This window comes from Sinohyriopsis cumingii, chromosome 13, assembly GCF_028554795.1.
Source record: "Sinohyriopsis cumingii isolate HCF-2022 chromosome 13, ASM2855479v2, whole genome shotgun sequence".
Classification (NCBI taxonomy): domain Eukaryota; kingdom Metazoa; phylum Mollusca; class Bivalvia; order Unionida; family Unionidae; genus Sinohyriopsis; species Sinohyriopsis cumingii.
This window is the reverse complement of record NC_142973.1, coordinates 36,641,230-36,655,409: the sequence shown is the minus strand read 5'-3', so window position 1 is coordinate 36,655,409 and position 14,180 is coordinate 36,641,230. Positions and strand designations below refer to the sequence as shown.

Here is a 14,180-nt window from a genome sequence, read left to right as displayed (position 1 = left end):
GAATGTTATTTGCATTATTTGTTCATTAATTAATACATTTTGACTGCTGTTTGCCAGCATGGTTCCATCAAGAATTGAAATGTTAAGAAGGATGCTTGAAAAGTGGAAGGTGCCAAACACAGTTTAGATCCTTGCTATGGAAAAATAACTTGCTGAATAAGCAGAATGTCTATTTCAAGATGGATGCATCCAAAACTGAACTTGATAATTTCCCAAAGCTCAAGGCATATTACCTGTATAACATCACCAAGGTCATCTATCAAGTTAAATAAGACTCCAAGCTGTATCAGAGAACATGTCACATAAGTATGGAACTAAGAAGTGATGGCATGCTTGGAGTTTCCAGATCAAATTCAAGTAAATATCCAGTCTTTGCAATTCAGAAATTCTTTCACTATCCAGTACAAGCCAAATGATTACCACTAATGAATGGTAATGTTCCTGTAAAGTTGATGCTGGAGTTTTGCAGTTTCTGGGCTCCGGTCATTGAGAAGTTTCCCTTTGTCTGGTATCCAGTAGTTTCTGGGCTGCAAAAGGTGGTAAAAGATGAGTGGAAAAATATGTCTTGTCAACAGCGGGATGCTTCAGCTATTCCTGATTCAGATTGTGACAATAAAAGGGACTCTTTAGAGGTGTGAAATGGAAGTTAAAACTTTGGGGGAGGACATGCACTGTGGTAATTTATTTGTCTGATTTTGTTTTGTAAAATGAATTTTTTTTCTTTCTTCTTTTCATCATAAGATCTATATTAATAATCATAAGGAAAGACTTTTGCGATATTTGATGCCTTGTTGTGCTTATAAGAGTAAATAATTCACCATTGCAGTATTTTTCACCTAATGTACCAAACTTTAATTTGTGTAGCTTGTTGCTTTTTGCAAATAAGAATGATGTCTGCTTTCATGGCAAAAAGGGACACAACTCTGGAAAATTGTGTTAGAATGAAAACAAAAGCTCATAAAGATTTCTACTTCATGGCAAAAATGTGTGCAGATTTTCAGGGCAGATAATCTAATGTTATGGTACCAGTGGCATGCATAAGTAAAATATAGTGCATATATTCAACATCAAAAAAGGCCTTAACTTTGATATGATGCATCAGAGACTGTTAACATAACCAAATGCAGGTGCTTACCTTTTGTCAGCATAGTCTGCCAAGTTTCCTCACATTCCATGGAGAGTTGCAGGAGTTAATTGGCATCTGCAGGAATTTTCCAGGGTGGGGGCAAAGTGAATATGAAAGACACACACACACACACACACACACACACACACACACTGAATTGGATGTGTATGCATGAGAGAAAGAGAGAAAAGCAAGTATAATTCTTATTCATCTAAGCAGAAAAATACAAAATTTGTCTTGATGTATAACTTGCTGTGTAAAGCCAGTATGAAAGAAACACACACACACACACACTTAATGGATATTTACGCATGACAGAGAGAAAAACAAGCATAATTCATCTAAGCAGAAAAATACAAAAACTTGATGTATAACTTTTTACATTTTTCATTCATGCTTACATTAATTTGCTCTTCCACTGAACATGTCATACCTTGTATCCATCTGTGTCATATTGCCCAGTTAGCTTTAGTACTGTATATGGATTTTGTAAAATGTAAGTCATTGTAGACCATGGAAATGTTTCTTCACTAGCCAGTCATCACCATGACATTGAACCACTTTGTTCTACATCAGTGTTGAATGAAGTGGAACTTGGCTTGCTACTTAAGAAGATGGAAATGCTGCTAAAAGACATCAGCAAATTACAAAAAATGACCTTTTCCATCGGTCATTATGGTTTAGAAATGGTGGTGAATAAACACGTACATCCTCTTGCATCACAGAATGCAGGAATGTGAATTTGTAGGTCTACCATTTTTGTGGCTGGTTTAGACATAGAAGCACAAGTTCTAGTGAACAGAACCAAACTAACCCTGTTCAGCATTAAATAGTACATTGCAGTTTATAAATGAAAGTTGTGTTATTTACAGAGGACTAATATTAAAACCAAAATACATGAATAAATCAAAAATATATTTAAGTATACAGAGGGTATTGGAATAATTGTTTTAAATAAAAAATTAAAATCCTTTTTTGATCTGCAAAATGTAAAAATTCTTCGAGAGTTTTCTAATGTAATTATGATAAACTTTTCTTATTCAGCCATGAACAGTCAAATTTAGTCAATTACTTTAATCTCAGGTCCTGATAAAATGGACATTCAAGTAAAAACTGATATTCATTCTTAGTTCTAGTCATATTTTACATGTTACATTATGTGTTCTTTTCTGGGTAATCCTTGATATCAGTCTGTTTTTATTTTTGGGGCTCTGAGTGGTCTAAGATGCATGCCCCATTCAGAAAAAACAATCTGAAATAAAGTGTCTACTGTGTGCAATATCATTGGTAAACAATGCCGATAATAATGTCAGTGAGAGCAGTTCTGCTTGCATCAAACAAAAATATTTATAGAATAAATCAAAATATACATGTTATATTATTATATCTTATGCAGCACTGAACAGGGTTGTGAGATGTTGGCAGTGCATTTTATCAGACATGCAAGAACTCCATCTAATATCAGTTTATACCATAATAAATTTTGATCTGTCTCATCAAATGTCGTTTAATCATCATTAGAAACAATAATGTACTTTATCACCATTATCCAAAACTTTTGAGATGAAGCTTGCAAAATGTATACAATTAACAGTACTCTTTTCTTTTGAAAAAAAAACAAATTTTCAGCAATTCTTTTTATTACTTGTACCCATTTACATAACCTTTCATTGAGAAAATTGCAATAAAAGTTTGCTAGTAATTAGTGTAATGACTCTAATAATATTCATACTGCTAACACATAGTGCTACGCTTTTATCAGGGATTCTGCAAGGGTTGCACAACTACTGGTACTTGGACCAGTTAGAATGCACAAGGCTGATGTTACTGGTACATGGACCAGTTAGACTGTACAAGGTCAGTTTTACTGGTACTTGGACTAGTTAGAATGTACAAGGCTGATTTTACTGATACATGGACCACTTAGAATGTACAGGGCCGATTTTACTGGTACTTGGACCAGTTAGACTGTACAAGGCCTATTTTGTTAAACTATTTGCATTTATAATTAGCATTTTGTTTGTTTCACCTCAACCCAATATGGTTATGTCCAAACTTCTGGGGGTTTGTGTAGATAGACAAATAAACTTTGTAATTAGGGTTACAAATATCTGGATGCAAACGTACAGTTTAGCCACTTCAGGATCTGTGTACCTATATTTGTTTGTAATCTCTTGCAGTTTGTGGTTGGGTGGGGGTTCTGATCTTGTGCTCTAACAAGTTATCGTTGGTACCACTTGTTGGTTGTTTTCATGCACACTGCAGATATTTATTTGCTTCTTTAGTGACAAGCATTGATTCTTTGTGGTGGTGAACAGTTTAGGTTATTTCCAGAAAATGTGCAAAATTCAAAGAATGTAAGGAGCAATTGAGGATATGCATATGACCTACCTTGTGTGTTTATTCACAGCTGTATGCAGTATTTGCACATCATCATCAGACACCATCTTGGACTAATGCAGAGAGATGCTGCAAATTCATAGAGAATGACTGCGACATATGTACCAAGTTTACTTACACATCATCACTGGCTATTATAGTGGGGAACACATGAAAAGTTGCCATTATCCATATCATCTGTCTTGCCCCTATCAAAAGTGATGTGTTCATTGCACACATCACCTGTCTTTCCCCCATCAAAAGGGATGTGTCCATTGCCCACATCATCTGTCTTTCCCCCATCAAAAGTGATGTGTTCATTGCACACATCACCTGTCTTTCTTCCATCAAAAGTGATGTGTCCATTGCTCACATCATCTGTCTTTCCCCCATCAAAAGTGATGAGTCCATTGCCCACATTATCTGTCTTTGCCCCCATCGAAAGGGATATGGCCATTGCCCACATTGGTTGTATTGAGTCAGCTGCAGAATGGAAAATTAAGTGGTTGGGGAGTTGTTACCCACATTTCCTCCACAGGCAATGTTGGAGTTGCAGATGCAGTGACTAGTACAAGAGGCAACAATGCAGTTGCTGGCCTTGGGAAAATGTATTCACTGCTACCCGTCATTTTTTCCTCAATGATGACTTGGAGATTATGGGCATAAGTCCTCCAGCATATGTGAACCTGGCTTTAGGGCCTGTATGTCCAGGAGCATGTGGTGTGACATTTTTCCATCAATTTACACTTACAATGGTGTTCTGCCTGCTGACCAGCCAGTCCAGTCAGCTATACTCAGCAATTAGTGACATGGAATTTGTCAGTTCAGTGAACCATGTTTCATACGAGTTGGTCGCACATGGAAAAAATGCACTGCTCACCTTTAGTGTGTTGATATATCCCAATGTGTAAAAGGTTCACCATCTATCTCTTAGCATGCTGCTTCCTCTCAATATGGAGATCACCATTCATCATCCCATAGTATGTTGCTGCCTCCTGTTGTGGAGATACACTGTACATATGGTGCTGTCCATTTAGGAGATGCACTGCTTGTATCATAACATGTTGCTGCCTTCTGTTGTGGAGATGAACTGCTTGTATCATAACATGTTGCTGCCTTCTGTTGTGAAGATGAACTGCTCATAATGTGTTGCTGTCCATTTAGGAGGAGATGCAATGCTTGTATCATAACATCTTGCTGCCTTCTGTTGTGGAGATGCATTGCTTATAATGTGTTGCTGTTCATTTAGGAGATGCACTGCTTGTATCATAACATGTTGCTGCCTCCCATGGAGAAGATGTACCATTCTCCTAGTGTGTTTGTACCTCCCATTGAGGAGGAGATGCTCCATTTTCATCGTTGAGATAGTGAATCATGCCCTCCCCATGAGAGGGGTCAGCTTTACACCCTATTGAGGTTTGCATCAGTTGATGATCCTGTATCCTGTGAACATTGTAATATGGCCTCGTGGTAATTGGATAGGGTTGGGACTGACTGATATAATGTGGTAGTTGGAGTCCATAAGTGCCATCTTCTTAATATGCTGACAAATGATAAATGATATTAAAAAAATTATTGTGTGTGTAAACAAAAGCCGGTTAAATATATTGGACTTATTTTAATTTGTCTAAGTAAATTATTTTTTACTTATGATATCTGTGAATTTAATTTTGTCAAATGTTTTAAAAAGCAAATAAAGCTGTACAGATATCGAAATGTTTTATCAACTTTATTTATAGAAAGAAGCAGTGATAAGACATTTTGCTTTTCAAGATTACAACATTTCTTGCCAAATTAATAAATCAAACTGATTTACTTTGACACTAAAATTTTGGGAGTCATGCTGTGACTTGTGTCTGAATTTGTGTTATGAAGGATTATATTATAGTGGTGTCTTCCTGTATTTTGTACATATACAAATTGTGGATAAGTCAAGTCCATTCAAAGTCCTTTTAATTTGGAATGAACTCATGCTGTATAAAGTATATTATGACTGCAGTTGTAACTTGGAGTAACTTGTAAGTTTTGTAACTTGTTTCCAGTCTATTTACTATGTTTTCGCTAAACTATTCTCACTCTAATTGGGTAATTGTGAACCAAAAAGTCATGATTGGCATTTGGATCAGTGCCAATTGAAGAATGTTTTTGTGAATAAAATTATAAAATCATACAGAATATTTTGCCAGACTGCAGAGAAATTAGCCTGGATAATACTGTAAAATCATTAATATTTGGGAAGGTTAATTATTTTTGTTTTGTAGAGTAATGAATATCCATAACATGAAATCATTACACAGAAAGTGTTTATTAAGACTGGGGGTTAATGCAGATAGTGTGAACTGTCAAAAGTTTATTCCCACAAAATTGTCTACACCCAGATCACAAAATTGTATCTACATGAAGATTTATAACTTAACTGATTTGGCCCCAATCCCATCTGTGGGCATGATGAGGCTGTACCCTATTTCCGAGCTCTGCAGCATCAAGGTCATTTAAAATACACCAACATGGGTGGTATTACAAAAAGGCAGACAGATATAGCTCTAAAATGATACAGTGGAACCTGTCTTGAAAGACCACCTCTTCTGCCAAAACATAATGGTCTCTCATGACAGGTGGTCTCTCATAACAGGTTATAACACTATATAATCTCTAAATCTGTACATGGAGAACCTGGTCTCTCAGGACAGGTGGTCTCTCATAGCAGTGGTCTCTCAAGACAGGTTTTACTGTACCAAATAATCATTTTTGGGACCTGGTTTTTTTTCACCCAAAATTTGCTCGTGGTTGGAATGTGATTTTGTGTCTGGATTTTAGGCCTTTTCGCCTCAGATCTAAGACAGACTGGTCTGAACTGCACACACAGACAGGTGATCCTTTGCAAAAACTAGGATAAGGTGGGCCTTTGGAATAAAGAGCGGTCTCCATACGAAAATGATGGGTCCATTAGGCAAGCAAAATAACCAATGGAAAATGATGTTTCTAATACAACTAGGCATTAGTCTCATGGAAAATCTGTTGAAAGCCAATGTATTACGATGTATTCAGAATTAGCCCCCCAAATGTCTTTCCTACGTGCATTTCAGGCGAAAACAACAAGAACCTTTGGGGCTGAATGAGTTAATTCACAATATTACCTGTATAAAAATAGGCTAATACACACATTACCTTTAATGTCACATCAGAAAATCTGGTGTTGATTGTTTAAGATAAATTCAATACATGTAGTTTATGGTCTGTTCTTGGTCAGTGTTATTTTTATTTTTATACAGATTTCACTTGATCCTGAACATATCCGGGTAGAAGACTTAGATGGGCAAAAGAAAGCCAGAACAAGAAGGTCTATTCCAAGGAGAAATTTGCCAGCTGAAGTCAAACTTAAAATTCTGGAAAGTCTTGAACAGATAGGATTGGCAGCCACAGAGAAAAAGTTTAAAGTTAGAGAATCAACAATTCGTGGGTGGAGAAACAAGAAGGATGAACTTCTTGAATTATCAAAAAAATCTATGAAACGGAACAGGTCAAGACCGCCAAAGCTCATATCACTGGACAGTGTGATGAAAAAATGGATAGCTGAGGAGTACAAGTCAAAAGGAGAGAAAATAAACAGAGATGAGATCTGTTCAAAGGCCGTAGAAGTTGCAAAAGAATGTGGGATTCAGCATTTTTCAGCCAGCCAGTCCTGGTTTCGAAACTTTTATGGGAAATTTAAGGCAGAACTTGAAACATTCATTACACTAAAACGCCCAATGAGCAATGATAAAGGGTTTAATCGCAAAAGTTACACAAGAGATTTCAAACTTGAAGTGATTGAATATGCAGAAAAACATCGTAATTACAAGGCAGAGAGAAAGTTTGGTGTTAGTGAATCAACTATACGAGATTGGATAAAGCGTAAAAGTAAACTTGAAAAGATGGATCAGCATTTAAAGAGGTGCCGTGAAGGTAAACCAGAGTATGTTGAGCTGGAGCAAAAAGTCAGGGACTGGGTTGTGCTGAATCAAAAAAATACGACAAGAAAGCTTACTACAGTGGAGATCAGAAAGAAGGCTTGTGAATTTGCTGTTCTGATGGGGGTGGATTCATTCCGCGGAAGATCCAATTGGTACTCTGCTTTCATAAGGCGACATAAGATTGATCTGGAGTCACTGAGACAGAAAAAGCAGGATAGCACATCTGAAGAGGTGAGTCTTGTTTGTTTCACTGGTGTTAGCAGTTTGAGACATTGTATATCAGATTTCTGGAGGGCATGTGGAGCTGTGGTTGCACAGTGATTTATGACCAGAAGTAGGTGGGTTCAATACCCATCATCAGATCAACCCAGATAAGCAAACACGGTGTGCCCTTGTACAATCAGGGGTCAGTTTAATAACTGGCCTGCTAGTTCAGGGCCTGTGGGTTTTTATGAGTGTGAGTTTGTACTGACATGCACAGGCCAGCATGGCTATTTAAATTTTCCAAAGTCATTATTAAATAATTAATTTAAATCATTGGAGGGCCTGTTGATTTTTAAGGCAGAAGACTTCAACAAAATCCTTGGATCAGTACTGTATTGTTTTTCTTTAAGGTTATGGGACTTTAGGGTTGTTAGCCTGTAGTGATTTAAATAATGATTACAATACCCAAGGAGGAGAATCAAGTAATGCGTAACAGTCATTTGTGTCAAAGTATATTTCATCACCATGAAATTTTTCAGCAATTTCAAAACAATAATTACAATAAAACTCTTAGGTCTTATTTATATACATCATAATCATATTTTAAGTATAAAAAATACCCACAAGTCCCTGGATTGCAGCATACAGTGAAGTTCATACATGTACTAACTGTAACTTCATTATTAATGTGTTTTTTTACTGTACTAACTGATTTTATTTGGCTTCTTAATATAGCTATCTGAATGAAGTTCATTGAGGCCATTTTACAGTGTTCTTTGGTGCCATTTTTACATTTTTCATGATGTTGATATGGTGATCTAGAGTAAAGTGGCAGTTTGGTATTGCTTTTTTTAATAAATTGCCACACACACAAAAACACACACACACATTATTGGCAAGATTTCCTCTTCAAGTTCCTGAATGTATATTGTATCGCAGTTTTCGGTTTACACATCTTTTGGATGAAACATTTTTCAAGAACTTCTTGGACTATAATTTTAAAAGTTAGTCTGCTAGGGAAATCTATGTTACGTTTTATTCTGATCTGTTATTTTCTTTTTAGAGCAAAACTAAAGGGACATCCTCTTGCAAGTCAAAGGATGTTGGGAAGCCTTCACCAGAGAGTAGTGGTGTGCGACCTTCAGAATACAGAAAAATTATTCAGAAAGATTTGGAATCCGAATCAAAAACAGAATCTGAGTCGGGAGATGTTGGTGGTATGAGTGAGGTGTACAGTCGTCCACATAAAGACTCTAAAAAAGTGAGCCGTTTTGGCAGGCAATTTAAGCCAAAGAAATTTGACAATAGCTTGGTAGGGGATGAACTGTCATCTGAATTATCTGATGATGAGAATGAATCGACAGCTGATGAAGCAAAAGCCAGGAAAATGCAGTTTGAGAAAGAAGAGGAAATGTTGATACTTTCAGATTTTGACAGTGCCTGGGAACCAACTGACTCCTCTGAAGGCACGGATGAAGAGGAGGAAGAGAAAAACTGACAACAAGCAAATCTTTGACAAGTTTATTGAAAATCAATGAATGTACAGTTTAACAGTGTAGAATGCCAGAGAAGAGTTTTGACTGGTTGACCACTGTTTGTGAACAAGCATCTTGATTAATCTTTAAGGGAATGCCAAAATAGGGTGGTGAGTTTGGTTACGCATTATCAAACAAGCTCGAACTTCTGTGGAAGAGTTTCCGTTTGTTTATTCCATCTTGATTGATATTCAACTTGGAGAAAGAGGATGCAACAGTTACATGTAATCATTTTAACTGTATTATATGCCCAAAGCTCAAAAGAGAAATATTAATGCAAAGTCAAAAATTTCCTATAGATAGAAGTATAGAAATTCAATAACAGTGGTTCTTTTTTCTTATGGCAGTGGAACAGGTTAGTTAGTAAATACAATTTAAAAAGGGCATGTGAAATTCAAACGTCATCTAGAAAACCTGTCCCAGAGCACAATCAGTGTTAAGTTAGGCAGACAAAGATCAACAACTAATTAACAGATACACAGGACAAATGACCATTGGGAGTAATGATGGAAATGATATAATGTTTAATACAGCATGGACAGAACTGAGACTTGATATCTTAACGCTAGGCATAAAAGAACTTATTGACATTTAATACAGTATGGACAGAACTGACACCTGATGTCTTAATGCTAGACATAAAAGAACTTATTTACGTTTAACATCATCACAATAACTCGTGTTTTAGTCCAATAATGTGGGTTGTTTATTTGGTGAAATGTCTACCATTACTTCACACACATGAGTTTATCATAGCAATGCAACAAACGATATAAAATTATATTGCATGGTAACATAGTTCTCCTATTTTTTGCATTGGTGTTAATTTTGTTTGTTTGATCATCTGTTGTTTCTTGATATTTTGTTGTATCAATAATTTGTACACGTCATGAACATCCCAGAGCAGGTCACTTATCACACCCTGCTGAAACTGTCAATGTTGGTGATGAACAATAGCTGAAAGACCACAGACCACATTATCCATTAGTGTAAAATAAAATTATGACTGTGGTATCATTAGCGAAAAATAAAAGTATGACTGCTGCAGTATCATTAGAGTAAAATAAAATTATGACTGGTATCATTAGAGTAAAATAAATTTATGACTGTGGTATCATTAGTGTAAAATAAAAGTATGACTGCAGTATCATTAGAGTAAAAATAAACTGTCACCACAGTATCAGTAATAAAAAAATATATTTGTCAAAAGATATTGCATATTTCAAAAGGATTAATTTTGCATTGTACATTGTACATGTAGTTTTATCTTCAGTTGTGTTAAAGGTTGGTACTATGGACTTACTTCAGTGTTGTCGACCCTAGCTTTAATATTTTTAGGGATTTTGGAATGCTGGGTGTGCTTATGTAAAGAATTGATAGATCACCTTACCTTACATATGTCATCTTTTTTTCTGACAAGATAGTTTGAAATTTTGGGGCCCCAAGTGGCCGAGTGGTCTAAAGCACTCTCCGTTACGGATCATTGCCATCTCACCTCTGTCTGCACCAGTTCAGGTCTCGGATTCAGCCAGTGTGGGTATGTGAGAAAGTTTGCCAGTAGCTTCCCGTGTTCTTCCTCCACCATTAATACTGGCTGCCATGTATAGCCTGTCGTGTGCTGAAAATGGCATTAAACCCTACAACAACAACAAAAGTTTTAAATTTGCTCAATTTTGTGTATGTCTTTTATGTCAAATTTTCATTTTTAAAAAAATCTTGGGAATGCCTAAATCAACAGATTAAATGGGAACTTATATTTTATGCATTATGTGATAAAGCTACTCTTGTCAGCCATTGTACAACATCATTTGACACAGTTAATTTTAGGGTTTGCAGATTTCATTTTGTTTCTAGTCTTTCTAAGTTACAGATAAGACTTACACTGCAACTCATTCATGAAACAGGTCATATGGATGAATTTGCATGATTGATGTTCAAGTTTTTTTGTATAGGAGAAATGTTTTGCATGCTGAGAATTTCTTAATTTTTTAAAAATTTTTACTTGAGTTGTTACAAATCTATGGGTCACAAACTAAGTAACAAAAAGAAGCAAAACCAACAAGTTTTGTAAGAGTTATAAATGAAAATGTGAGAGGAACAGTATTATGAAGCGAATCCAAAATAATTAATTCTGATAAAGTTCTAGAAAAGTCCAAAAGAATGAAACATTCCATATAAATTTCAAAATCAAAAATGTACTGGTTGCCAAGAATCATGACATTTTCAACATGGTGTTGTCCTCAGACTCCTTTGAATAATTCACAAAGTCCAAATAATGAGCACTTTCTATCTGCTGCACAGTCCAAATAAATGTTTTTTCTCTCTAATAATATCTAAGTACAACTTAAACCATATCTTCAGACTTGAGGAAGACCCCAAATAAGAATGAATATGATTGCCCAGTTCACTCCTTATATTCACCATCTTTTACGACTATATTCCACAACATACCCTAAGTGACAGATTACACTACTAAATTTATTCCAAAATGCCTATTCATCAGACCAAGCCCAGGCAATGGAAAGTTCCTGAATTCTTCTAGTACCATCCAAACCCCATCAGCCAATGAGAAATGAATCCAAAGGCACCATTAAGTCTTATTATTAAGATTATTGTCAGTAATTGTCAAAACATATGCAGGCATCTTTTTATAGATCTCATGTAATTTTACACTCTTAATAGTCCTAAAACAGTCACCAGTCACATAGGAAAATCTAACTGATGTTATTCTGTACAATTTGCAGCCATGAATAATAAAAATTACAAATTAGATAAAATCATGTACCAGGAGCTAATTTTTTTTATAGATATAACGGTAAGGTTAGAATGTAAATATTAAACAGGCCAATTTTGAACATTCAGGAGTTTACTAATTTCAGATTTCTTTATGCATAATTAGTTTTCCCCATTGATGAATTCTCAGTAATTTAAATATCATGAATTTTTTTAGTATATTGTAGATGACATTTTATTCGTTGCTACATGGTTTAAGTCTACATGGATAGCCATAAGAATCAATGAAAAATCTTGGGAAACCGTTGTTTTTGTACTGTAGGTTTATTTCTTTCATTTTTGCAATAAAAAAATCTTCAAACTTTTTTGTCAATATACATATTTATTGAGGTTAACTTTAATGATAAAAGTTATGAATGTTATTCCTTGGGTGACATACATATAAATCGCGAATTATTTGCATTGCTAATAAAACTGCAGGATGTGGTTTTAATTACATTACAGCTTTCAAAAGTTCCATTGTATTCCATCTTAAATGACAATTTTCAGAGCATGTCATTTCACATATTAAGTGTAACTTCAGTACATGTGTTCAGACCTTGAATTTAGCATAAATTTCCTTTTTGCCAGAAGGGCTGAGAGAGGTTGTCTAGTCCTGTTGAATTTTCAGTCCTCATAACTTTGGTGTCTGCAGTGTAGCTTTACCAAAGATGTTTAGATTTCAGTCAGCATGCACTTTTATGTTTATTTAATCACTGATATAAAACATTCCACAACATCATCATTTACGGGTGGTATGGCCCTGATTGTCTGTTATCAGCATTAGTTTACAAAGGATTGTTTGATTTCAACCAAATTTGGCATGCAGCTCTATCTTGACTAGACCCTTGTATGTGTTCAGCACTCTGCATTATCCTTTAGAAGTGTTTTGGCTGCTGATCAACCATCATTGTAGCTTTGGTTACGACAGCATAGCTTTACTGAGGTACAATGAATTTCAGCCAAATTCATCATGCACATATCTATTGATGAGACCTTGAATTATGACCATTGGTTGCTCATGTCCAAACCTAGGTTTCCATAACACAGGGTTCTGTGTTTAAGACCCTGCCAAGCAAATGGGGGGGGGGGCTGTTCAATTCACCCATTTGCTATTCGCTCTAAATTCTTTCTCACAATATTTCATTATCCTGAATTTTCCAGAGGGGTGATAAAGATATCTAAGTTAATGTTTTTCTGATTTTAATGTATTTTTCATGGGTCGGTGGTTCTTTCAGGGGGTTTTCCCCTTGTTCTTCCTTTGCCATGTATAGCCTGTCGTGTGCTGAAAAATGGCATTAAACCCTGCAATAACAACAACAACAACTTTTATTTTTATTTGCTAGATTCAAGTAAAGTACAAATACATTACTCTCGGTTGTCCATGATGATGTAATTGGCTGAATTTTTGTTTTTCAACTTTTGGAAGAATTTTTTTTAATTAGGAATAAACTTGTTTGTGTAATGGTTCATTGGTATGCCTGATTTATGTGTTGCAGAGTTTTATGTTAATACTTGTAGATGTCGTGTACTGAAGGGAACACCATAAGCTATGACAAATTTTGTTGTAAAAGAATTTTCTTTTACTGATTGTATTTTTATTCATTCAGCAGTAACTGGAAATGATAGAGAAATTTTTTACTATGCTTGTATATTAGAGCATTTTCTTTGTTGATAATTATATAGAAATAAATTGTATGCATACTGTATCAATGCTCTAAGAAAAAATAAAAGATATTGTTTTTTACATTATCATGTCCTTGTTGTTACTGTTCAAGTATATTTTTTTTACCCATTTGTTTGAGTTTTTGGTATGCACTTTTCTGTTTTATGTGGAAAAATTGATAATGTTATTAGGGCTCCACTCTACAAAGTATTTGTCCTCACTGAGCAACATTTCTTAATATCAACAGTTTTATAACTTTTCTCTGATAAATAATGAGAGGATTATTGATAAAGTAATAGAGCATATTCCCCTCCCATCCATCTTAATAAGATAAGATTACATTTATTTGACAATTTTCTTTTCTATTTATTTTGATTTTGTTTATCTTACATTTTTAAAATATGACACAAATTTGAGATGTGGAAAGAGGTTAAACTGGAAGCACTGGGAACACAAGTTTTATGCTGAGATTTTCCTCTTTAAAGCTTTCCAGGAATGTGATTGGTTAAATTCAAAAGATTCTACAATATAAGGCCACTCTTTCA

At 35.2% G+C, this 14,180-nt stretch overlaps 1 protein-coding gene across 2 annotated transcripts in view; it reads left to right on the top strand.

Annotated features, from left to right (window-relative positions):
- LOC149785214 (uncharacterized) overlaps positions 1-13,721 on the top strand; it is a 47,945-nt gene extending 34,224 nt beyond the window's left edge. For both annotated transcript variants that reach the window (XM_089979026.1, XM_089979025.1), the window contains exons 5-6: positions 6,778-7,689; positions 8,726-13,721. In XM_089979026.1, the coding sequence (XP_089835152.1) occupies positions 6,778-7,689; positions 8,726-9,160 (1,347 nt within the window). In that variant the 3' untranslated portion in view covers positions 9,161-13,721. The remainder of the gene's footprint in view (positions 1-6,777; positions 7,690-8,725) is intronic.
- The last annotated feature ends 459 nt before the right edge of the window (positions 13,722-14,180 follow it).